General features: G+C 39.6%; 1 protein-coding gene and 3 long non-coding RNA genes across 9 annotated transcripts; 1 reads left to right on the top strand and 3 right to left on the bottom strand.

Annotated features, from left to right (window-relative positions):
- Positions 1-3,457: 3,457 nt before the first annotated feature.
- On the bottom strand, positions 3,458-6,968 carry LOC122297477 (phosphatidylinositol transfer protein 3). The gene is made up of 6 exons (XM_043107538.1): positions 6,770-6,968; positions 5,741-5,829; positions 5,313-5,489; positions 5,137-5,235; positions 4,810-5,055; positions 3,458-4,034 (listed from the first exon to the last, which is right to left on the bottom strand). The coding sequence occupies exons 2-6, from the start codon at positions 5,804-5,806 to the stop codon at positions 3,735-3,737; spliced, it is 888 nt and encodes a 295-aa protein (XP_042963472.1). The 5' UTR covers positions 5,807-5,829; positions 6,770-6,968; the 3' UTR covers positions 3,458-3,734.
- An 878-nt stretch (positions 6,969-7,846) lies between these two features.
- Positions 7,847-22,383, top strand: LOC122295602. Its single transcript, XR_006238173.1, has 2 exons — positions 7,847-7,881; positions 22,326-22,383. It is a non-coding gene; the product is annotated as an uncharacterized LOC122295602 (long non-coding RNA).
- Positions 14,850-16,835, bottom strand: LOC122295603. Its single transcript, XR_006238174.1, has 2 exons — positions 16,629-16,835; positions 14,850-16,541 (listed from the first exon to the last, which is right to left on the bottom strand). It is a non-coding gene; the product is annotated as an uncharacterized LOC122295603 (long non-coding RNA).
- On the bottom strand, positions 17,145-23,561 carry LOC122295601. Of its 6 annotated transcripts, none has more exons than XR_006238168.1 (4): positions 23,112-23,561; positions 22,916-23,015; positions 18,835-22,812; positions 17,145-18,723 (listed from the first exon to the last, which is right to left on the bottom strand). It is a non-coding gene; the product is annotated as an uncharacterized LOC122295601 (long non-coding RNA). The 6 variants fall into 6 exon arrangements; XR_006238169.1 differs by lacking the exon at positions 17,145-18,723 and having other exon boundaries at positions 20,898-21,116; positions 21,231-22,812; positions 23,112-23,558; XR_006238172.1 differs by lacking the exon at positions 17,145-18,723 and having other exon boundaries at positions 20,898-21,393; positions 21,506-22,812; positions 23,112-23,558.
- Positions 23,562-26,129: the final 2,568 nt, after the last annotated feature.

Genomic DNA, 26,129 nt, shown 5'->3' with positions numbered 1-26,129 from the left:
TCTTCCATGAGCCTCTCTATACTCTGTAGTTCCTCCAACAGGATTTTCTTTTGTTCCCCTAAGTCACCAAAAGTTTGAGAATTCCAAAACTCTAAATCATTTTTTAAAACTTTTAATTTACCTGCAAGTATGTGAGAGGGACTACCAAAAAACTAATATGATGTCCACCAAGGCCTTACCCTCTCTACAAAACCCTCACTTTTAAGTCACATATTTTCAAATTTGAAATAACGCCGACCACCTTGAATGCCTCCTCTGAACAGGAAGTGATCTAAGCCCACTCATGGCAATCTCTTCTAGCACATCTCTGGAAACTTACTTTTCCACTCTGGCGAAATAAGGAATCGGTCTAAGCGAGACCACGTTTGGCGATTAGACCAGGTAAATAGACCTCCTGTGAGTGGGAGATCTATCAGGTTAAGTCAAAGATGCAGTCTGAAAAATCTATCATAGCTGAGCGAAGGCAGTTATCTCCAGATCTTTCACTATGGAATTTTGTGATATTAAAATCACCACCAATGCACCATGGGAGGTCCCACCAAGTGTGTAGTCCAGCAATTTCATCCCATAATTGCCTTCTGATATTATCAACATTTGTTCCGTAAATACCTGCAAAGGCCCACATAAAATTATCTTCCACCATCTTATACGAGCAAACCACTGTGTAGTCCCCTACATATTCCTCCATTTGTTCCATCACTCTTTTATCCCACATCACAAGAATACCGCTAGAGGCCCCATTTGAGCCAAATAGACTCAATCTACATACGAACAGCTCCACACGCTTTTCACAATTTTTCTAGTTACCAACTTCAGCTTTGTTTCTTGAAAACAAACGATGTCCGCCCTCCATTCCCGAAGCAAATTTTTTATGCGCTGGCGCTTATTAATCTCATTTAGCTCATGCACATTCCAAGACACAATTTTAGGTTTCATAAAGAAACAGCAGTGCCCTTCCCTTTAGAACTATCCCGACTTGAGCTACCTTCATTTAATGACCAGTTAAGTCTCTTGAGTTCCCTCTATTTCTTGGATCCCATTTTTTTTATCATGCAAATGTCTCGCCTCAATAGTCGTAAGGAGTGCTAAAAATTGTTTTTCACACCCTACACACTTCAATCCCACCATATGTTGAATATCTTTTACTTTATTGAACACCCAAGTTGATGTCTCATACTCACTAGGTAACACACAATTCAGTGGGAGTGGAGTGATGTCCCCAGTCTCAATATCCCCTTCCAACGAGTTGCAACCTTCCCATTCAACCACAGAGGTCATATTATTTATCTCTTGAGACTCCAACACCAACGAGGTGTCAATACTCTCCCCTAAATTTCTTTGAGGAAGCCCCAAGATGCTGTCATCCACTACCTCCAAGTTCGGCTCATCTCCATCTTCCACAATTAAATCGATATGCTCCACTGTGGCAAGAAATGTCTCATTCTAATAGACTTTCGTTTCCATTGATGGAGTTGGCAACCTCTGTACACAAATTTCGGGGAAGACCGATGATAGATGATCTCTTGTTGCAAAACTCTCCTCACGTGACGGTAATATTTGCTCCTCTGTCATCACCGGTATTTTCTGTTTCACCTGCAGAGATTCCACCATCGACGAAGTTAGACGAGCCATCTCCCCCGAACTATTCTGTGTCGGATCCAATCCGAGATGTTCTCCAAGGCCAACTGAGATGTTCTCCGCCGCCAACTGTACCTTTGGTGCCTTTGCCGTCAACGTCTGTCCCATTGCCGACACAAGTGGTCGTGGCACCGTGTCATCAACCTCACTCGTGGCCTACGCTCGCTGCCTCCATACCTTCGTGTTTGGTAAAGGCCTCCGGGCTCCTCTTGCACCTATGTTACCTGGGCTAGGCCCGTTACTTACCCATCCATTAGGAGCCCGCCCATTAGGCCCAAATATTTCAGTCGTCAATCCTTTAAGAGCCCGCCCGTTAGGAGCCCTCCCATTTATTTCGGCTAGGTTAATTCCCTCAGAGATGGGCTGCTTGCCCTTCGAAGTAGGCAGGGCCCCCATTCATGTCCAAGGCCCATCGTCTGGGCCCACACCCAGGTCCACCCCATCTAGCTCGTCCTCGAACTGTTTCTTCAACCAATTTAATTTTAGTTGGAGATCTTCCAATTGGTTTTGCATTTCGATCATTACCCGAAGGTAAGTTTCCTTTTGTAAGCCAGTCATTTCCTTGTCACCCCCCTCACGTCCTGCAAACCTTTCGAAATGGTTCTCCTCACCAGCTGCCTATCCCTTGCAGCACTATCATATGGCCAGGCCTGTTGAAGTGACAGGACCCTACTAGTCTTCTATTGCAAGGCCTTCTTGTATGACCGTAAGGGCCACTATGGGTGCTCCGTTAACGTCGCTGCCAGTGCCGCCCTAGTGAAACCACCATCTTGCTCCATCTCTTTCAGTGTCTCCACCATTTTTTGCCAATCCAGACCTTCAGTGTCTTCTAGAACAAAAATACAGTTTCAACGTCCACCTCCATAATATTCTACCAATGCCATGAACACACCCTGCAGATTTGAGCACCTCTGTGCTATGAAGCCCCTGTCACCCACTCTATGGCTTGCAAAGAATTCCTTCTTCCCAGCTTTCAAACAGTTGTCCAAAGCTTTGGTGAACCACTTAGCTATGGTTAGCTCCAATATCATCTTCTTACCTAACTTCCACCCTTTTTTCGTGATTAAAACCCATCGACCTTCCCTTGACACCACAAAAGACTTATGTTCTATCACTAGTCTTTGAGAAACCCATTAATCTTATTACGCACTCAAGCTCACATGATCAAAAACTCTCCATCATGAAAAAAAAAAAAAAAAAAAAAAATTACGAGGAAAAATTCGTACGGAGAGGTAGATAGCTTATAAGCGGACAGGTACCAATGAGTGAGTTTTCTTATCATAACATATAAACATAAGGAGAGAGACCAAGGTGTTCAACCATATTTCCAAAATCAAGGTACTAATATTTCAGTTCATATCTTAAAGTTTTGTTTCTTGTAATATTGATCCATGATTAAATAGTGAAATTTAATCCCATTTAAACCCGAACTCTAAATCCTAAAAAATAACATAATTATTATAAAAAATAAATAAATACTTAATTTTATCTAAACAATTAATTGGGTTAAGATTTTACACCACCAGTCTTAAGGAGAGAGGAAATGGTGGTGCATCAGCAGCGTTCCGACTCGAACTCCAAGGCTCAGAATGGGAGAGAGGTAAGCGCAAATTGTGGGCCCTAAAGCATTCATGGATATCTATTTCTCATTCGGCACCATGTGCTCAATAAACGCTATAGAACCACTTCATATGTCTATCTTTTCCCCTCTAGCCTTGAAGTTCGGATAGGAACAACTCTAAGGAATCCAAACCCATGGTAAATTGCGCCTATTTAATTTCAAATAGGATGCAACATAAAAAGAAAGTTATTACAGGGATAAATCAGAAAGAAGCCCATCATCTGCCTATTTTTGTTTCATATCTTTGTTTCAAGGAAATGGAAGAGGGTGATATCAGCATTAAGATAAAGTATACATGGGCAAAATACCCCCTGCTATAAATAGTACGCAGTTCAGATTGTATCAATTTACCTTAACATGGAACAACATTTATGGCTGCTCCGAGTTGAATAAAGACTATTTCTTTTAGTCAAGAATCATTCAGGCGTAGATAGAAGTTTAAAACTCTATTACGAAAACAGGGGGGCTACCTGGCTCATCCGGCCAGTGGTGCAAGACCCACTGGCGCTGGAGCCACCTCTGCTCCCGAATATCCATTTCCAGCATGTTGTAACTTCTTTTCAAATCCCCACAATGCAGCGGATTTGACATCATCCTGGCTCATTTGTCTTGTGAACTCCTCATGGTCATAATTTAACATGGCTTTTCCCCCAAACTCTGAAGGAAGATTTTCCTCGTCAAAATACGACCTCATGAGCTCCACACTATCATTATTTTTAGGGTACACAAACTTCACCTTCTGGAATGTCTTGGCTTCCAAGAAGTACTTGACAATCTGAAAGCATGAAGCATGGAGCATGGCAAGTTATGAATCAGAAACCATTCTCTTTAAAAAAATGTTATGTATCAGAAAAGCAGAATCTAACATACTTTACATGCATCCTAAAATAAGGATCTTACATGATTAAAAAACAGAAAGGTAACCAGAATTTAAGAACTCTTGGTCAAAGTCTATCTCGTTGTTCTGCATGATTACTGAAGATTATCTCAGCAAGCTCATCTTATGTTTTCAAACTTCAAAGGCTAAAGAGGCTCGCATAAGGGTGCTTCACATATGGGTGGCAGGGAAGTAGTTTGCAATAGAATGGTAACAAGCATATTTGGAACTTTTGGTGCATAGAAGCATATGTTTGTAGTGCATTCAAACTAAGAAGCAACTTGATCTTAAAAAGGGCCTATGTTTAGCCAACAAATAACATTCATTCTCCCCTATCTTCATATTCAAAGATGTGGTGAGGAGTCTTAAACCTAATTAAAAAATCAACACTCCAAGAAAATTGACCTGGGTTCAAGTCACCATGTCTGGTAAGGAAACACCCCCTAGTTGTGGAGAAATTTTTAAATGCTTTAGTTTTATAGTCCATAAAGCCATTTTAAATTGGTTTCTCCAATCAACATCAACTATATGGGCCTCTTCTGCACCCGGGATCACATCAAAATGGTCCGAATCTTCTTGCTTAGCATGTACTCATCTACGTAATTCAATTATAGTCATCATTGTGCCATTCATTGATGAAGCAGAATGCACTCAGGGAGAGCGGAACACAAACCTTCCAAAATGCCTCAAAAATCCGTGGGGGATTGTAGAGAAATGCTATGCCTAGCCTCTCAGGATAGTGATTCTGCAAAATATTGACAGTATCTCGAGCAGATTTAATGGGCACAGAGTTGCTTATAGACCACCCAGTGAAGTCTATCAACCATGACATCTGTTCTTGACCCTCTGGAAGGTTAAGAATGGCATTCTCTATGAGATAAACTAGATGTCGCATCTGATTGTCTAAAGACTTAGTGTTCTGCAATAGTTGGAGTAGCGTTAATTTCTAAAACCTTTAAGCACAATGAAATATGCAGTGCTGAATAAATAAATACTCTACCTGCATTCCAGGTCTCAAAATAAGAACGGTCCTCCCATGTCGGTCACGAAAATTTGCTCTGTATACTTTTCCAGTCTCACCCTCCATTGCAACTTCATGCTAGCAACAAAATTGTGTATGTGTCAACTGTCATCAGTATTAATTTCTGACTGTGTGAAAAATTAAAACCAACATACCCACTGGATTTCCTCTGGTTTATAGGTTGATCTCCAATTAAGTGTCTCTTCCAACATTTTCTTTGATTTGTCAACATTCCAATTCCGAGCTTCCAAATATCTTTTATAGCATGCATCAGTGCAATACTGTAAACTACGTCCAGATAGGGGTCCGATTGCAGTCTTAAGTTCATTGACCTGCATGTATAATAATTGCATCATCTATATTGGTGAGTTAACCAAACGATATTATTTGTGTGGAGCTGCAGAAGTGATTATCAGTGATATGAAAAACATGAAGAAAAATCCATATAGATAAAGCTAGAACATGAAGAAAAATCCATATACTCCAAAAGTTTTCAGGATCAAGTAAAAATTGCAAGGAACTTAATATTGTCAAATGAAGTTAATGTATTCTCATAAACTCCATAAATTCCAACTTACACTACCTTTAACTCGCGCTGCACCTGATCATTCTCCTGATCATGGTGAGAATTTTTCCAAAGACCAAACATGGTTACTTTAAACCAAGATTAACCTACAAAATTAAACATTACATAAGACACTCAATTCTAAATCAGCTTTAAAGGAAACTGCCCACTCAACAGTCTGGTGAACAGAACAAAAAAGGCACGAGTCATAGGACAGATCTGAAAGATATTTATTATTTTGTTTACGAGTTAGGAAATCCATTAAGATATGTACAAGAGATCTTCTGTCTTCACCTTAAGTAGTTACCAGATCACATCAACTCAACGGTTGATAAAAAAGTAAGCAATTATCTATATGACTGGTAAAACATTATCACGCAAATTGTACCTTATATCAACAGATGAAGCATGAGTTTTCCCTGAATACTAATCGTTGCCGTTAATACAACGATAATTTGTATTACAATAATGACACTGCCACTCAAATTGTATGGTGCATCAACAGATGAAGCATGATCCACACCCCACCAACGTTTTCAAAAAAGAAAAAAATAAGGTGAAATCCGCGTGAACCCGTTCTCATTCAAAGAAGAAAAACTGCAGTTGGTGTTTCTTTCTATGTTCGCAAAATGAAGCCATATAAACGAAATCAAAGAGCACAGGATACTTAATTTCCATTTAGACTCAATGTAATAAAAAGAAAATACATTTCTTTCCACTTATTTGGGGCGGGAGGAGTCTCATGTTTCTGAGTTGATTATCAAGAGCTTTTCCTTGTTTTCTCAGAAACAACAGAGATTTAGGGGAAACTGTGACAAAAACTCGGAACAATAATAATACATTCAAGATCTCCAAGTGAGCATAAAGAGCAGCTCCATCCACTAATAGCATAAAAGATACATCATCCACTACGACCAACAAAAACCTCAAAAGAGAAAATCACAGACATCACAAAGAACAAATATTATACAAGCAGATTTTTTCATAGAAAACAGAAAAAAACCAAACATACAAAAGCGCATACAAGGTGAAGAAAACTGGGCATACCTCCTCCTCCACAAGAGAGAGATGGGTGAATTTCTTCACAGAAATGACATGGGATTTCAACGATGGAGTGTGGACCAGCGAGAAGAGGGAGGAAAAGGAAAACGAAGGGAAAGTTCAGTCTGCACTCTGCAAGAGTCGTGGTCCTTTGGAGCTACCTTTGTTTATTTTCTCCCTCTGTGACTTTTTGTTTGTGAGTCTGCGGCTGATAGCGCAAGATAACTTATTTATTTTCGTAGTTTTTTTTTTTTTTTTAATCCTTCTGTAACGTCCGTACGACTCGCAGACGATGCTAAAGCCACCAGACTGTAATATATATTTCTACAGTGAGAGCCCGTCCCATCCACTGACATGTCTGACTCACGTGTGTGGAAAGAACATTATAAGGGCAAAAGTAGGGCTCGAGTTTCTGTCCAGTGTCCACTTTGTCAGTGCACGTGTTTTGTACCTTTGAGTTACTGGCAAACACCTGTTGGTGTGTTTTCCTTTTTTATTTTCGTTTTTATTTTTTTAAATGGAATTAATTCAATAATTCCTACTTTTTGTTATATATATATATATGTATATGTATAATAATTAAATTTTTAATTATTTTATATCAAACAAATCCCTTTGTTTTCATAAAAATATGTTGGTAAATTTGGTCTTATTAGGAATTAGATTCATGTCCAATTGTTTTTAGGAATAATATTGGCATGAGTTATTCGTAGAAATAGAATCTCATTAAATTTTTCATCGGTAACGAAAAGGAAAATAATCTAATCACAAAGTAATTATATAAAAGTAATTTTATAAACTGATATGATTTGATGTGATTCGTCAAATTATAAAATTACTTTTATTGTAAAGTAAATTTAAAAGATCAGATAAAATTACGTCAGTTTATAAAATTATTTTTTTTTTTTATTAATGTAGCAATACTCTGACGAAAAGCACGTAGCCCAATAATGAATTATCATACATTGGAGATAAGGGTGGCAACTAGATGATTCCACCAGTGGCCAGCCCCATTAGAGCTTTAAATTTTGATGCATAAAGTACACTAAAAGCATTGAAAGGAGAATATATATATATATATATAGAGAGAGAGAGAGAGAGAGAGAGAGAGAGAGAGAGTATTGCTAAAGAAATGGCATTTTCAAGAATCATTACACGTCAAGAAAAATCACAAGTTGGGAGTCATCTCCATAAATTATATGTGATAAATTTGAGATTTGCAGTGTTTAGTTGTTTAAAGTAATAAAAAATGAGAAAGAACAAAATGAAAAAAATAAAAAATAAAAAAGAGAAAAGCTTTCTTGCAAAGGAAAAAATATCATAAAGACTCCACTCACAAAAGTATGAACAAGATGACTTTTTCTCCAATGTAATTATTGGGTATTATTAGGTATTTTTTTCAAAAGCGCCCAATTTGCCATTGATAAGAGTCCATATACACCTAATGCCCCTTATGCAAGTTGTATGTCTTTGACCGTATTGTATCTTTTATATGTTATGTTTCCTATTTTATGTAAATAATATATATATATATATATATAATCATGCGATATTATTAAAGAATTATGATTTGTTTAAGTTTTAAATAAATAAATTTCACGCAATCCCTTTATAAAAAAGTAAGCCCTATCATGAAAAGTGTAAAAAAACTATTTATTTTTCCACTTTTTATAAAAGGTCTGTATAAAATTTGTATATTTGAAACTTATACCTAACTTATAAATAAAAAATGTTTAATATATGTCATTTTTATTATAGGAAAATTTTATGTGCAGTTATTTTTGCGGACTCCTTTGTGCACTCCAGTGATATGATTGGTTGTGTATTAAAAAAAAATTAATCCAGCCAATCATATCAGTGGAGTGCGCAGGGAGTACGCAAAAATGACTGTATGTAGCATTACTCTTTATTATATGATGTCTCTTTTTTTTTTTTGTGAAAGATTGGGGAGCAATGAGTAGTGTAGCTTCCCCCTTTGGGCATGACCATAAGGGCTTGCACTTGCTCCGACATGTTCGGATTAAGCTATAACTACTGACTTTGGGTGGAGTAGCCCATCACCGCAACTCCACTAAAATGTTTACACGCAAAAGACTCTCAAGACTTTAATTCACAAGTTTTACTAAGTTAAAGCCATTTCGAATCTGTAACCTCAAGTAAGGAAATGAAGAATGATCACCTAGCCTTTCCCAAATGGACTACCACCTTAGAGGTTGATATGATGTCTCATGATGAATGATAATAAGCATTATTTGTATTTTTTTTTTTTTTCCTTGATAGGTAACGAGGTGTGCAAGAAAATTAAGTTCTTCAATATAAGCATTATTTTTATTTTAAAATACTTAATAATTTATTGACGAAATTACCTCTAAAGATGGTAGATTATTAAAAGTGCTAAAAATTAATAAAATACACCCACTTTTCAATATCAATAAGGAATTTAGAATTAGATACCCTTCTCCTCTAATATTTCTCTATAACCTCTCTCTACAAATAATCCCACCCACACTACTTTAGAAGGAGATGGAGGAGCCAAAAAAATATAGATCCTTATTTTCCATTTTTTATCTCCTTTCATTTATTTGAGTATTATTAGATCACAATTTTCATGTGTCAATGCATATTCCAACCACCACACGCGCGGCATAATTAAATTATTCAGATATTATAAGATCATAACTTTCATGCACCTGCATGTTTCAACCACCGCACGCGTGGCATAATTAGTATCTCCCTTTGTTAAGGGGTATTTTTGTTAAGGCCTATAGCCCTAAATACTGTCTCAGACTTATTATTTCGTCAGGTCCCATGAGCCGTGGGAACGCTAACCCGAGCCCAGAAAGGCCCCATTTGGTAGCCCAGGGTGGGTTCCAGACCCATGCTAGTCAAGCGGGCTCCAGACCCTTACAAGTTGAGGGTAATTATCAATATTGAGATGGGACGTTAGAAAAGGACACGAGAAATCATGATCAAGAAAAAGGGAAGAGACGGCATCAGACAACTCTGCCAGATACCTACACCACATTAAATGACTGACACCAAGAAAATTACACCGCATTAAATGCAGCACGGTGGTGGAGACTCCGAGGGGAAACGTCCCTTTGTCCCAAAACACAAGGCATAGCCCACCTAACCTAAAGGACCAAGTATAAAGGTTGCCCAGAACTGCAAGGTAATGGAGATGAACTCAAATCTCTTGCGAATTATATTTCACTATTGTTTTCCTCTTTAGAGTAATTTGATCTCTATTCTATACTAACTTTGACATCAGAGGTTCTCTAGGCCACCCCTCTCTTACTTTAGGATCCAACTCAAGTGAAGACCCGGGCCGGCTAAGCGACTCGACCCAAAGGCGTACAAAACACGACGTTAACATTTGGCACCGTCTGTGAGATTCGACTAATCTTACCGTCGAGCATGTCCTTCATATGCCTGCGATGACCCGTTCTCAGCTGGCACGGGAGCAGGATGAATGCATGACAAGCGGCATGAAAGTAAGGTTGGCCACTATGGAGCAGCTCATTGGAAGGCTCAATAACAAGGTGAAGGACCTTCAGGAAGAAAACCAGGCCCTTAAGGATACTTTTCACGACTCGGTACATCAGGACGAGCGTAGTGTCAGCGAACACCATTCAATAAAAGAGAATGAGGGCGACAATGCTCAGGACGAAAGGAAATGCATGTAGCATGACATGAGTAACCTCTAGGGAAAGTATGAAGAGATATTGAGGAAGATGGGTAGCTCGTCCTCATTAGACCAACTGTTGGTCAACACGGGCTTGCCGTACAGCACGCTAGTGATGGTGGTCCCATTGCCACCAAAGTTCCGAATCTCACCCATGGAAGCGTATGATGGGACCTGAGACTCGGTGGAGCACTTCGAGACCTTCAAGGCCCCATATGACGCTGCATGGGTTCCCCTAGGAAATGGCCTGCAGAGCCTTCCCACTGACCCTGAAGGGACCCGCTAGAACGTGGTTTGGATCCCTGGCGCCTGGATTCATCAAGAATGTCGACGAGCTGGCCCACCTGTTCCTCACTCACTTTATGGCCAACCGAAGACGAAGACGTCCGGCCGCTTACGTCCTCACCATTAAGCAGAAGGAAGATGAGAATATGAAAACTTACTTGGCCAGGTTCAACAAGGAACAGATGACCAAGGAAGACCAAGATGAGAAGATCACGCTGGTGGCGTTTCTCGGAGGGGTCTGGCCTCTATCGATGTTCATGGCTGAGCAGCTGAGCTGGCAAAAACGACTCCTGCCACTCTTCGAGAGTTCATGGATCAAGTCGATAACTTTATCAATGCAGAGAATACCCTCCACACCCTAACTGAGCCCCGGCGGAAGGAGATGGAGGGAGTGTACAAAAAGGAAAAGGCCTTGACCAAAGGCACCACCTGGCAAAATATGGAATGTAAACAACGGGAGTCAGGAAAAGAAAAGCCCATTGTGAGAGGCATGCAACACAGGTCCTAACCGTTCGACGTTCACTGTCACACAAGAGGAGAAGCGGCACACTTCAGGAGAATGTCGCTATTGCACCCACCATCGAACCACTTCTCACAACACTATTGAGTGCCGATCACCCCCAACAGACTACCGTCTACCGCTGTATCCACCCTCCCAGCAAAGAGAGCAGTCGTGGAGGGGATGCTCTAGGGAGAGGAGTCCTGCCCAGTAATACCGACAGAGGAGGTGGGAGAGCCCGAGAAGAGGAGACACACAGAGCCAACTTCCCCCACCCTCTCAGCAGGTGTACCAAATGGTCCCCCCTGGAGGGGAGATTCATAATATTGCAGGAGGATTCTTCAATGGAGGGGCAACCTCGTCTAGGAGAAAGGCCCACGCCAAAGAGGCTCGATACCAAGAAGTTTACTCGACCCCCTACAAACTTGTGAAGCTCCCCCGAACCAAGTCCGCGATTGTAATCTCCTTCAGGGAAGCCGACGAGGAGGGGGTGTTTTATCCACATGACAACGCACTGGTGATCACCATGCAAGTCGCCAACTTCATCACAAGAAAAATCCTCATCGACAATGATAGTTCAGCAGACATCTTGTTTTAGAATGCATTCACCCTCATGGGGATATACACAGCTCGGCTCCAACCAACCCCAATGTCGCTCAAAAGCTTATAGGGACAAATGGTCCAACCGACGGGGACCATCGCCCTGTCAACCTTGGTAGGCAACCAACCCTGCGTCGCCTCGATTATGGTCAACTTTCTAGCAATAAAGGCTCCTTCCTCTTACAAAGTCATCATCGGCTACCCAACACTCAACTCATTGCAAGCAATCACCTCCACCTACCACCTAAAAATCAAGTTTCCTACGATTCAGAGAATCGGTGAGACCCGATGAGAGTAGACCTCGGCGCGTGAATACTATATGCAGGAGCTGAAGTCCACCAGGAAGGAAGCGACACGTGGACATGCGCCTATCTTGAAGTCGTGACAAGCTCCCATAAGGATGTAAGCTATCCCGACTAAGAGGGAGGAGAAGGGGCGCATGCTAAGAAGAAATGACAACCGGGGCCCTCCCTGCTTTCTCTCATTGTTATCTTTATTTGTTGTTTTGTTGTTTTACTTTGTAAATATGAACTCATAGTAGATTAATGAAAATGTTGGATCTCTTTCAGGAAACTTACAAAACCAGTCCCAAATGACTACGATTCTTAGTCAACAAACCAAGGCTCCCTTGAGGGAATGTCGAACCTCCCCCGAGGCCATGCACCTTGCGTGAGAAAGCTCCCCTGAGGGAATGTCAAACCTCCCCTGAGGCAACGTACCTTGGCGAGAAAGTTCCTACAAAGGAACATGAAGGAATGAACCAAGGCTCCCCTGAGGGAAGAATCAAAGCTCCCCTAAGGAAATACTCCTCGCACGGAAAAACTCACGGGCACGGGAAAGCTCCACCGAAGGAATGCTCCCCAAGAGGATGACGATCCACCTCTGTAGGGAAAGCTCCCAAGCGCGAGAAAGCTCCCAGAAGGGAATGCTCCCCTGAGACAATGTCAAACCTCCCATGAAAATCCACCTTGTGGGAAAGCTCCCCTAAGAGAATAAATGAAGGTTTCACTGAAGATCCACCTTGCACATGAAAGCTCCCTCGAGGGAATGAACGAAGTCTCTCCCGAGAATCCACGTTGGGCGGGAAAGCTCCTACGAGGGAATGCACCCTTGAGAGAATGTCGAACCTTTCTCGAGGAACCACCTCGCAGGGGAAAGTTCTCCTGAGGGAATGAATGAAGGCTCTCCTGAGCATTCCCTCGTGGGAGCTTTGAGAATCCAACTCGCGCGAGAAAGCTCCCAAGAGGGAATTCTCTCCTAAGGGAATGTTGAACCTCCCCCGAGGAACCACCTCGTATGGAAAAGTTCCACCAAGGGAATGAATGAAGGCTCTCCCGAGGATCCACCTCACACGAGAAAACTCCCATAAAGGAATGCTCCCCTGAGGGAATGTCGAACCTCCCCTGAAGAACCACCGTGAAAGCTCCCTCGAGGGAATGAATGAAGACTCTCACGAGGATCCACCTCGTGCAGGAAAACTCCCACGAGAGAATGCTCCTCTTAAGGAATATAGAACCTCCCCTGAGGAACCACCTCACGCCGAAAAAGTCCCTAGAGGGAATGAATGAAAGCTCCCTTGCGGATCCATCTCGCGCGAAAAAGCTCCTACAAGAGAATACTCCCCTGAGGGAATGTTCAACCTCCCCCGAGGAACCACCTCGCGCCAGAAAGCTCCCTCAAGGGAATGAATGAATGAAGGTTCTCCCGAGGAACTACCTCGCTCAAGAAAGCTCCATCGAGGGAATGAATGAAGGCTCCTCCAAGGATCTACCTCGAGTGTGAAAGCTTTCCCGAGGGAATCCTCCCCTGACGAAATGTCGAACCTATCCCAAGAAACCACCTCGCGCGGGAAAACTCCCCCGATGGAATGAATGAAGACTCCCCCGAGGATCCACCTCGCACGGGAAAACTCCCACAAGGGAATGCTCCCCTGAGGGAATGTCAAATCTCCTCTGAGGAACCGCCTCACGTGGGAAAGCTTCCCCAAGAGAATGAATGAAGGCTCCCCCAATGATCCACCTCGCGTGGGAAAGCTCTCATAAGGGAATGCTCCCTCGAGGGAATGCTCTCCTAAGGAAATGAATGAAAACTTCCCTGAGGGAATGACGAACGTTCCTCAAGGAACTACCTCGAGCAAGAAAGCTCCCCTGAGAGAATGATGAACCTTTCCCGAGACCAAGCACCTCACGCGGGAAAAATCACCCGAGGGAATGCTCCCCTAAGAAAATGAACGAAGGCTTCCCTGAAATAAGGAAAGAACCTCCCCTAAGGAATTGCTCCTAGAGTGGGAAAGCTCTTGGGCATGGAAAAGCTCCTATCAATGAACGCTCCCCTGAGAGGATGACGATCCTCTCCTAAGGGAGAATGCTCCCAAGTGTGGAAAAACTCCATAAGGGAATTAACAAAGGCTCTCCTGAGAGAACGACAGACTTTCCCGAGGAAATCACCTCGCTCTGGAAAGCTTCTATAAGGGAATGAACGAAAGCTCCCCAGCACCGGAAAGCTCTCAGAGGGAGTAAGCATGCTTCTCCCTCGAAGGAATGCAAATAGCCCGGAGACCAATGTAAACCCGCAAAGACCCTGAAGTCCCACCGTGCCGAGTCGGCAAGACAGGTCGATGATGGTCGAGTTAAATTTACATATATACACATGCGCATTGACTTTTGCAGCAAACTTGGTTGGGTTTGGCTTACGCCCCACTCGGACATCTACTGAAAAATCGCCAAGTCAGCATGACAGTGCATCGAGATAATTTCCATCAAGGCTTCAGCTATGCAACGTAATCCAAACAAGACAAGAATCTTATGTGCAAGATTGCAAGCTGATTATGCTACAAATAGCCTCAAGGGTCAATAGAAGCAAAAGCTCAGTTATGCCGACAAGTTACTAGAAGGATAATCATCCACTCACTACCACATGAGTAAATGGACAGTACATCATAGTCCGCAAAAGGCATGCGTAACAGAAGGCATCGCAAGTAAACTCATCGAAAGTAAAGTCAACTGAACAGGAAGATATAAAGAAGAGAATTTTATTCATCAACTGCGAAGATGATTACAACCAGGAGAATACGATACAACAGCGAGAAACCATGCAAAGAGATGCAAAAGAGAAAGAACAACTCGAAGGCATGAATCGGTCCCAGCAAGGTACAGTACCATCGGCAAAAAGGAATAGCGACTCCCAAGATTCAAACAGTAACCCTAGATAGGCACCATCCCGAGCTCCCAGGATACAAACAACCCCAAGATGAAGGAAAGCAGGAGACAAATCACCTCGATGGGGGACGTGGTCAGCATGAGCTCTATGGACTCTCTCCAAAGAGATCGAGTTGAAGGAGAGATACTCTGTTGTCCCTCCCGTCGCAGACCCTTCTCCTACTCCTACTCCTCTCTGGCCTGGAGATGAGGTAACAGGCCTGATGACCCCTCAACTCCTCATTCTCCCCTGGAGCTTCTCCAAATGGAGAATGAGGAGCTAAGGGGTCTGCAAGAGCTTCTCTTTCGTTGGATCAAGATGCTGGAGGGGGAGTGTTCCGACCTATTGGCCATTGTGAAGGATCGCGAGGATTTGTTAGCTGCGGCTCAGGTATGCGAGGAAGAGGCGCTGGCCGACCTGGCTGATGCCCATGAGAGGATTGCCGGTCAGGATGTGGTTATTCGGGTTTTGCGCAGCGATCTATTGTTGGAGCCTACTCAGGGACTCCTAGGTCTTCAGAGCCCACTTTTGAGCCACTACCAGCTCTACATCCAAGCACTCCTATTCTTCCCTCCCCTGCTCCACTATGGACTGGAGACGCCGTACCTCACCTTCAGCAATGCGATGGGCTAGTGATCTTATTCCTTACACAAGTTCAGAGATTAGACAGCAGACTCAAGATCAAGAGAGTAAAAAGGGAATGTAGAATGCGAAAAGTACCTCACAGATAAGTTTTTGTACCCGCTCCACTTTGAAGCCTATGGCTGGATCCTCCCACAAGGACTCATTTAGAGGATTGGCAAGAACTGACATGTTCGCATTTTTCGGAGAACGCACTTCCCTTCAAGGAGACCTGACTAGATCACTTCCGCCAAGCCCGATCGAAGCACCCTCGTTCACCAGCAAAACAAGGGAAACCACCACCCCCAAAGGAACCTACTGCCCTAGTTACCAATTTGTCAGGGCTTGGTAGGATGCAAACCAAATACACCTCCGGCACATTCCTTCCAAGGCTCGGTGGGGTTAAAGAGTCTCGCATGTCTGCCGGCTTCCCCTTTCCAGACTCGACCTAGGTGGCAGCAGCCAAGCTCTCACCGGCGGTATGGACACACCCAGAGTCAAACGTGCCTTCGTCATCAGGATCTAAGCAGAGGGGATCCGAAACCTCATCAAGATCGAAGGCTTCAATCAAGAACCAAGCAGTGGACGACTGAGAAGAGACATCTCAACATTCAGCTCCGAAAGAAATTCCATCATCCAGATTTGCCAAGTTGCCCTGTCCAAAAAAGCATTCATGCATAATGACCACTTCCGCCCTTCGCAAAGTGCCGGTCGCATCCGCCAAGATGCACGGGTTCCTACTGTCAAGATCCCTCGCAAAGACAACAAATTTTGTAGAGCCAGTGCAGATTTCTTCCCTAAAGTTAATTAGATCAACAAAGAACTTTCAAAGTGACAGAAAACTTGCTGCAAACAGCTTATCTCCACTAATTTCTTTTATCTCCCAAAAACTTGCATCAAACACAAAACTTTCAGTCACAAACTAACAATTAGGTTAGCAAACTAACAAACTACTCTTAGAAACAAAAATTACTCACCAGTCGATTACCAGCATCTACCCTTCATGGTTCTTGATTTGATCCGTGGAACCATAAGTAATGTAGGAAAAAAAATACAGGCGTACTTGAAAGAAAAAGGAAAAAAAGAACTTGCTCCCCTCCCCTCAATGATTCAAATCAATCAGCCACACGCTCTCTCTATCTCTATTCTTTACAAATACACCAACCCACATTGAATCCCTACGAATATAAGAGCATTCACATTGGTTTCATCAAAGCCATCTTCAAAATTTGATGAAAAGTACATATTTTCCATAAATTCATAACCTTTCTATCTATAACCTCACATTGGATTAGCTATTAGATTTATCAAAATAATAATATAATATTATTTTTAATAATAATATTTTAAAAAATATAATTTTTTTTTTCATATTTTACAATTATACTAACCATATGTACATTAATAATTTAATTTGAGACTTAAATTATTGTTTCCTAACTAATTTTTTTCCTCAACCTAATTATCCAACAAACTCATTTTGCCAACCCTTCTTCTACCCAACAATTATATATACAATTTATGAAACAAATATATACATCTACAATTTGGAAAAATCACACTTAAGTGCAATATCAGTGGCCACCAATTCTTCTATACAAAGATATTGAAAACCCATAATGACAAGCTTTTATCTTGTTGCGTACATAAGTTTGGGAGTCCCTTCTCTGTCCCACCATAATGACAGCCAATCCAGGAACGCTTCCAATGGACTCCTTCATCCTCCAGACCTCATAAGCTATTCTGGACATAATCTACCCTGCAATTGACTTACCATCAATTATTGCAGCAGTCTGCTCATTGGCTATGGTAAATGTCATTTATCAACCACAGATCTCAAACAAACAAAGCAGAAAGATAATATGAACCCTCAAAATAAAGATGAGAAAATGTGGAAATCCCAATGATCAAATTTAGTAATCAAACTGAGGATAGAAGCATGATCAAACCTGGGACTTTGGACTGTTGACTGAAAATGTTATCAAGGTTGTGAGAATAGAATCTATAATATCTCATGTTAATCGCTGGGGAATCATACAAGAGAACTTTTTTGGCTTGATAAAGTGACTCAAGAAGAAGATATGATAAACAGGGAAAAAGAAAGAACCAAAATAATCAATCAACTTAATAACTAAATATCAAGAGAGTTCTAACACTAGATAATACAAGAAATCAATTCAGGAATATAGCCAACTCACGAGAAATCTTAAAAAGTTATGGCAAGTTAAAAGACAGTCAGCATCAACTCAGTAGTTGATGCCACAAAGACAGCTTGGTTAAGCATGATATATCCTTACCCCCAAAACAAATCCGTTTCTTTAACCTATTTAAACCCCAAATTCACATATAGTTTTCACACTCTTTAGCCATCAAATGACCAACCAAAAAATCCTTAAAACCCTCTTATTTGCAGCTACTTCTGCAATACTGTAACCTCCACTTTTTTCAAGAATTGCTTTCTTAGTCTTTAAATCCTATCTTTTAGAAAGCATATTTGTGAATTCAAAAATCAATACTACAAGCATCGATCAACAATCCCAAACACTTGAACCACATAATTACCCTATTCCAACAAATAATTAGTTACACAGACTGCAAAATTTATCTTATCAGAAAAAATTCTCTTCTGAGCCTGCTCATTAGACAAAGCATTGACTGTTCAAGCAATTCAGATATACAAGTTGTTGAGTAGATGCTTTCCTTCTAAATATGCACTTAACCACTAAATATTTATAAAATGGCATTGTTCAAATATTTTTTTCTGAAAGAAAAAATGGGTACATGCACCCATGGCATAATAATCACATGAATATAGAGTTCAATATCCAAGTTAGGGAAGCTGTTTGGGGATTGTAAAAGTTTCAAGAAATGGATAAAAGCAAAGCGAATCTTAATAGAAAAAAGCACGAATTATTAACCAACCTGGTAACAAGAAAAGGAATGTCACCAACAATAATAATTAAAAAAAAAAAAAACACACACTCACGCACACAAAAGAAGGAAAAATTGAAGTAAAAGGCTACCGCTGCTTAGCAACCACATTGATGGGTAAAAAAGTTACGAGTCCTTTCGCTGAAATTTGTAAAAAGAAAATTGAAAGATTAGAAAAAGTGCTCGATTGAGCTCGGAGCTGAGAAACCTTGTGATTCAGAACAGAAATGCAAGAAAAATGCAAGAAAATACTCTCAAGTAGTGATTTCCTGAATTGGGCAGTGATTTCCTCAACCCCTCAAGAGCGATTTACTTGAACGACATCACTAAAATTTCCTTATGCTCCTCAAGCGTGATTTAGATTGAGAAGGGTGAGTTTATGAGGTTGGGTTTAGCAAAAACTAAATCAAAAATGGAGAGAAAGGGAGAGAGGGAGTATCGGGCTCTAGATGGAAGAGAGAGAGATAGAGAAAGAGAAAAATAAGAGAGAAAATGGAGAGAAAAAATTGAAAGAGAGAAATGAAATTTTTTTTTTCAGATTCACAGGCGAAAGAAACGTCTGGGAGAGGAAGAAAGGCAGAGGAAGAGAAATGGCGAGAAAGAAACGGAATCACAGGCGAAAAGGAAAGGAACAGTTGAAAGAAGTGATTTTATAATAAAATAATGTGATAGACGGTAAACAGTGAGTCTTCAAAGATGAAGGTGAAACTAAATTTACTGTAGCTCAAAGCTTGACTTTTACCGTTTGCCAAATCCAATGCCAGCGTTTTAACCTCCAAACCATTCAAATTTTGAAATTTTCTTTATTTTACCGAGACCAATGCCAGTGCTCTAACTGACCCATTTAATAATCAAGAATGGTAATTTTAGAGTTCCACAAGTATCTTCAACATATTTTTAAACGTGAGACACAGAATCACATTGCATAAAATGTACATATTTGATTCAAGTAATCTTTCCTTATTTCATTACAATGATCGACTGTCATCAAACCGAATTATTACATATTTGATATATCTAGTATCAATATATTTTAATTAATTCATCATATTATTATTAATTTTAACTAAAAATATGATTAATAGGCATAAATTTAAATTATAATTTAGATTAATTAATAATTTAAATTATAAATTAAATTAATTAATATCATAATTTATGTTTAATTTTATAACATATGAGTTAATTAAATAATATTTCCTTACATGCATGTCTCAAGAGATGGTGATGTGTCCATTTTCTCTTAGTGTCCATTTATCTCTGTGTCGGACTGTCTGATGAACTCTGTTACATAACACCTAAGGTGAGCTGTGCCGGTAACATTTTTGGCCCTCTTATAATGTGTGGATAAATTCAATTGGTTTAAAAATATTATAATAGTGACAGTACCATTTCAATCTCCCCGAGAAGAGACCCAGGTGGGCTCGAACCACCAACCTCCCAAACCGAGGTTTGAGCGCTCTTAACCATTTTGAGCTTATGGATCCATTTGACTTCACCTTACTTAGTTTTAACACAACTTAAGCTTCATTAATTTATTCCGTCCACCAAAAGAGTTATATAATAAAATTTTGCTACATACAAACATAATTGCGCACTAATCTGTATACCAATACTGATTTATTCATACTTAAAATTTAAATTAACACTGTTTTTAATAAAATTTACTTTTTAACCAATCACATCATATTAATACACAGATTAGTACACAATTGTGCTTGTAACTATATTTTTCCTATATAATATAACACCAAATTAAGCTTTCTTTTTCCTGACCGTTTCTTTCAATATATTTTAAACATCCTCAAATATTTTTTTCAAAAAATTAAAACAATATACTTATAATTAAAAACTTCAAAAATATGACAACTCATCAATTAAAGTATAAATATTCCGAAAACAATTCTATAAAAAAATAGATGTTTTTACGAGAGGACACTTTCTGAGAATTATCGGGACAACAGCAGCAACACAACTTTTATACGTTCATGACAGTTATTATGAGAGCCAGTAGTTTATACTTTATACCAGTCTCACAGAAGGAAAATATTATTATTACTACTCAACTACAACTTAACTACTAATCTTTTTGTATTTGATTTTTTTTAATTTTTAATTTTATTTAATGATTAATGATGTGAGTATTAATAAAATTATATATTTTTTTAAATTTTTTCTTAATGACTAAAGATGTTAAAAAAATACTTAATAATAAAAAATAAAAAATAAAAATTTGAAATGCACTTTTGAGTGGTAGATGGGTGGTGATAGAGTGGTAACTCTATCACTACCCCTCACAAAAATGCACCTGTGTATACAAAACTCGACTGAATTTGATGTGCAGTAAAAACACAATTCCAGCCAACGGGCTATTTCAGCCCCAAATAGTATTCGATGATCAATATGAGCAGGCTTCTTACCACAAGACAAGTACCACCTGAGGAAACCAAAACTACGTTAGTTACTTCTTTTGGCAAGTACAGACCAAACTAAGGGGATCAATCCCGCTGGGACAACCGACAAATCAAAAGCATCTGTGTACTCAAATATACATTAGCTATATCAAAACAACGGAATCTAGTAGCAAAATATAATTCTAATTATAAATCATATTCCGAGGAACTTAATCATCATGAGTCTTATATTACCTCGAGTATATACCCAGCAAAATAGTCCCACGTCCTGGCAACTCCTTACGCTTCACTTGGGTTGCAGTCGTAAACTATACAAGGTCGGCAAGAATTCTTCTGCATTCCACATGTAACATATCTCTGGCCTTGTCTTGAAGCCACAAAAAATAAAGCAAAGCTCCTAGAACCAAACATGAACGAACAGCAGTGACTCTGGTGCCACGAATCATAACAAGATTTCATGCCCCTAAGAGCGCATTGCTCTACAGATGGAGGCTAATTATCATATTAACCTTACAGAATGAAATATCCAGATTCACAACACCAATACCCCACAATTTACAAACAGATCCACCTTAAAGTGACTTCCAACAATGAATCCACTGCAAAATAAATACTCTAAAGGCAAATAAACCGCATAAAACTCTCTATTAACATTTCAAATTAAGACTTGCAGATGAGCTTGTCAAAAAAGAATCCACTGCAAAATAAATAGCATTATTCATGGCGAAAATTTGGATACCCAGTTTTGTAGCAGTTTTGTAGAAATGGTTAGAACTCGTAGATATATCTTAGATTGAAAAAAACTGCTGGTATTTGATTCAATTTTACTAAAAATATGCACCGAAAGGATGTCCAATAGCTCTCAATCGAAACCAGCAAACTAAAAATTGTTAGCCCCGGTGCCAATTCCATTTTCTGGTTATCCACCATGTATTTTCTATCATCAAATCCTTTCACGCAATGTAATACACCTCAAAAAAGGCAAACCTTTGGGAAACAAAATGCACCCTTTTACGCTTAAAAGTCTGAATTGATAGATTTTTCAAATCCTTACGATTATCATGCGTACTTGCATCATGTATCACTTAGGTAGAAGCATGTATACGACTAAGAAATAGATTGAACCAATCGAGATTAAATAGCAGATAGTACCTCTGGTATTAACTTTGGTATAACAGATTAAAGTACCTTTGGGATGGAAATCTGGAACAGCAATCCGATCAATGCATACCCGAATAGGGCAGCCTCGTCTTTTATAGCGTGTTTGAGTCAACGATGAAGCCACTGCCAACGAAGCATTTAGCTAACCAACAACGCTTCGTATAGAAGGGGTGTGTGTGTGTGTGAGAGAGAGAGAGAGGGAGAGAGATGCAGAGACAGAGACGCACACAGAGCGAGAGAGCACGCCCATGGAGGGAGACCAGCCCAAAACGAGGAAAAAACCACCAGGGCCGTCTCCCCCCAAAACAAAAAGGAAAAATTTTTTTATTAAGTAAATTTGACCTGCCAAGCAAGCGCACCTGTCATGGCAAAGGTCGATACATGGCCACAATACCTTACAAGATCATACCTGATGCTCATAAATCTCACACCATCCTTGCCTCTTAATAGATAGTATCGATGAAATAACAGACAATATCATAATAATTAGGCGAGGAATATAAATATGACACACGTAGTATCAAACCCCACTATAATCCTCACAAAGTTCCCAAGTGGATTCTTCTTCGGGAGGGCAGTCTAATCATCGTTTAGATCAACAGAATCCGGTCCTCCAACGCAATCCGTCCTAGCCGATGATTAGTCGTTCGAGATTCTGAAATTCGATCAAGATCATTGAATATAAGAGACCAAGAAACTCAGGAATGTAACCACGACAGGAAAGAAAAGAATACGAATAAAGCCATTCAGTTTGGTACCTCTTTCGAATCTCCAAACGAAAATATATCATCGGAAATAAAGACGCAAAAGATCCAAGGTCGTTCACTATTCCCAGCCGATGTATAATCGTTCAAGATTCTAAAATTTGAGGTACACCATCGAATATAAGAGATCAAGAAAGTATAAACACGACAGAAAAGAAAAGAATACGAACAAAACCATTCAGTTTGGTACCTCTTCCACTGCTCCAAACGAAAATAGATCATCGGAGATATAGACGCAACAGATCCAGTTTCGTTCTCGATTTGCTGAGCAAAATACAACAGAAACCCCTCTTTATTCAAGTCTTCAAAGAATCCAAAATAACCAACACAGATAACAGAGAGACGAAGATCTTTCTACAAAAGATATCTCCATATCCGTCGCGGTCATCCAAACTCCATCGATCTGAAGCGAGAACGAATCATAGTCTGTGATCGAAGAGCACAGTGATCAAAACCGGAATATAGCATGAAACGGCAAAAAATTACCATTGAAACACAGGTAGAGAAACGATCTAATCGAATCTCGAGCCGAATTGAAAGAAAAGCCAATATGAAGAGCAGATCTGGGAAATAGAGGGGATAGGTATTATGCAGAAGAAAAAGAGCTGCGGCGGAGGAAACGAAAGACAAAGGAAGAAGAGAAAGGAAGCAACTTTATATAGGAATCTAGGGTTTATCTAACGGTTATAATTGTTTGACATAAAGAAATATGGACGGTTGGATTTTCTCGGAAAATAAAGCAAAAGATAAGGGTGAAGGCGTTCACGGCTCTCGCGCGTGAGAATGTTCTCGAATCTCGATCAAGTTTGTTGGGTAGATATTTCATATTTCTCTCTGCCACACGTGTTTAAATACTAGCGGACGCTTTGATATCATCAGTTTTGGGGGTGCAACTCATTTAAATTCATTCAATAATTTAAAGGAAAATTTAGTTAGAAGTATAATTATATATTAATTTATTATGATTAATTAAAAATTAAATTTTATTAAAAATAATATTAATTTAAATTTTAAATATAAAAAAATCAGTATTAATATATAGATTAATACACGATTTTATTTGTACATAATAAAATTTATAATTTAAGGAATCATTCTACAATCACTATTCAGTCCTTCCCGTTCATTTCTTCTACTTAACATGTTATGCTATGTGTGCCACGTGTCATATATATATATATATATATATATATATATATAATAAAAAATAAGGAAAGAAAAACGTAAATGAAAGTTGCATTTTAAAAAAAGAGTTTTGATACGTATAAATAAAATTACGTACTAATCTGTATATCAATATTAATTTTTTTATATTTAAAATTTAAATTAACACTATTTTCAATAAAATCTATTTTTTTACCAATCACATATATTAGTGTACATATTAGTACACATTTTTGCTTGCAACTAAATTTTTCTTTAAAAAAACATAAAGTTTTTTAAATGAGCCATCCCAGACCTTCGACAGGAGCTAAACTCACTGTGAGGGGAAATTGTGGCATATATCAGGCGAAACTGGGTGGTTGTGTCAATAAGGTGAGCAGCTATGCACTGAGAGAAAGAGTGATGAGAGAGAGAGAAGAAATGGACAGAGAGTAAGCCGAGAGAAAGAAAAGCAGAGAGGGTGTTGGTGGCTTACCATGAGAAGGACAACAGACCTAGGGTGGCACAGGCGGCGGTTTCTGTAGAGGTAGAGGCGAGGTGGAGGGGCTAGCAACGTCATTGGTGAGATGGAGGAATAGAGAGTAAACCAAGAGAGGGAGAAATGGAGAGGGTGCTGGTGGCTTACCATGAGAAGGACGACGGACCTGGGGTGGCACAAGCGGCAATTTCTGCAGAGGTAGATGCGAGGTGGAGGGGCTAGCGACGTCGTTGGCTTCACCAACATGTCACGAGATTAAAATTGAGACATGAGGGAGAGGTTTTGTTGTTCTGGTTTTTAGTGAGTAAAACAGAGGGGATGACTTCTCGTGGTTCCCGGTGGTTGGCGGCGTGTGTATGGTGCAGGAAAGGTGGTTCACATCGCGGTTGTGGTGACTTGAGGAGTGCAGTGGATCACGGAGGGAGATTTATGCTCTGTTTTGGGTGTAAGAAAACAAAGGTCGTTTTCTTTATCTGTTAATCAAAAGGCATGTGGCTTACAGTGGTGTTAATCGTGGTGGTTAGTGGTCTACATGGGTGTCTCATGGTGACAGCGTGGTGGTCATTTATTATTTTGGGGAGTTCTCTAACGATCAGCCTTAACAAAAACGTCACTTTTTACTGCATTTTTCTCATGTGAGTTTCCCAGCAACATCGACCTCCAGTATCCCTTGTAAATGAAGAAGTTCCCAATTCAAAAACAAAAATTCACAGAAAACTCAATCCAATAAACTATCTTTGAAGAAATGAAACTTCCACTCTTAAATTTCTCTTCTTTTTCTTTTGTTACACTCATCTCAGTTTTCTTGCAGCCAAACAACAAACATGGATTTTAGCACATAAGAGAATGTGAAAGCATTACTAGTGAAAATGTCAAAATGTGGGTACCACCAAAGAAAAATGTAGATTTGACATCAACACGAAGCAACAACTGCCAGAAGAAGCAAATTCAAGAACTAAGAACTTTTTATATGTAGAAGAAAATTAACATGGAGACACAACACGTATTGACAAGTAGGTATGAATTGTAAGACCCACCCAATCCCAAACACTTCAATTTCTAAAGAAAAAAGAAATCTCTTTAGAGGCGAAGAGACAGAATAAAAAATAATTGAATTTTTGAAGTTAGCTTCAAGTTAACAAACAAACAGTTCCTATAATAATTTCCCAGGAAAATAACAAGTTTCAAACAAATACATGCGGTTTGGCTTGTGGACGATGGGATTCAAAGAAAAATCGACGGGTTTTGCATACGATTAGATTTGAAGAAAAATCTATGGATTTGGCTTGCGGGCGATGGGTTTGGGAAAGAAAAAGAAAAATCAATGAGAGAAAAGAAGAAGATTGTGCATTCAAATTATATTTTTTTATTATTTAAAAATCAGATTACTAGGGCATTCCACGTCAAGCAAGAGGGAAGAGTGGGAGGGGGGAGCGGGAGGAGTAACATTTCTCTAATTTGAGAAATATTTTAATCATAACATAATTATATAAAAATAATATTATAAATTAATATAATTAAATATGATTTTTTAAATTGTAAAATTATTTTTATTATAGAGTAGAT

The sequence above is a fragment of the Carya illinoinensis genome, chromosome 15, assembly GCF_018687715.1.
Source record: "Carya illinoinensis cultivar Pawnee chromosome 15, C.illinoinensisPawnee_v1, whole genome shotgun sequence".
Taxonomy (NCBI): domain Eukaryota; kingdom Viridiplantae; phylum Streptophyta; class Magnoliopsida; order Fagales; family Juglandaceae; genus Carya; species Carya illinoinensis.
The sequence above is the reverse complement of the archived record's forward strand: the minus strand, read 5'-3'. Positions and strand labels throughout refer to the sequence as shown.

Bases quoted from the DNA above. Each gene is read 5' to 3' on its own strand.
- LOC122297477 (XM_043107538.1), bottom strand. From the start codon at position 5,806: ATGTTTGGTCTTTGGAAAAATTCTCACCATGATCAGGAGAATGATCAG. The intron at 5,056-5,136 runs GTAGAGTATTTA...CAACTATTGCAG, and splicing joins TTTTGAGACCTGGAATGCAG to AACACTAAGTCTTTAGACAA. The intron at 4,035-4,809 runs GTTTGTGTTCCG...TCATGCTTTCAG, and splicing joins TTTTTGAGGCATTTTGGAAG to ATTGTCAAGTACTTCTTGGA.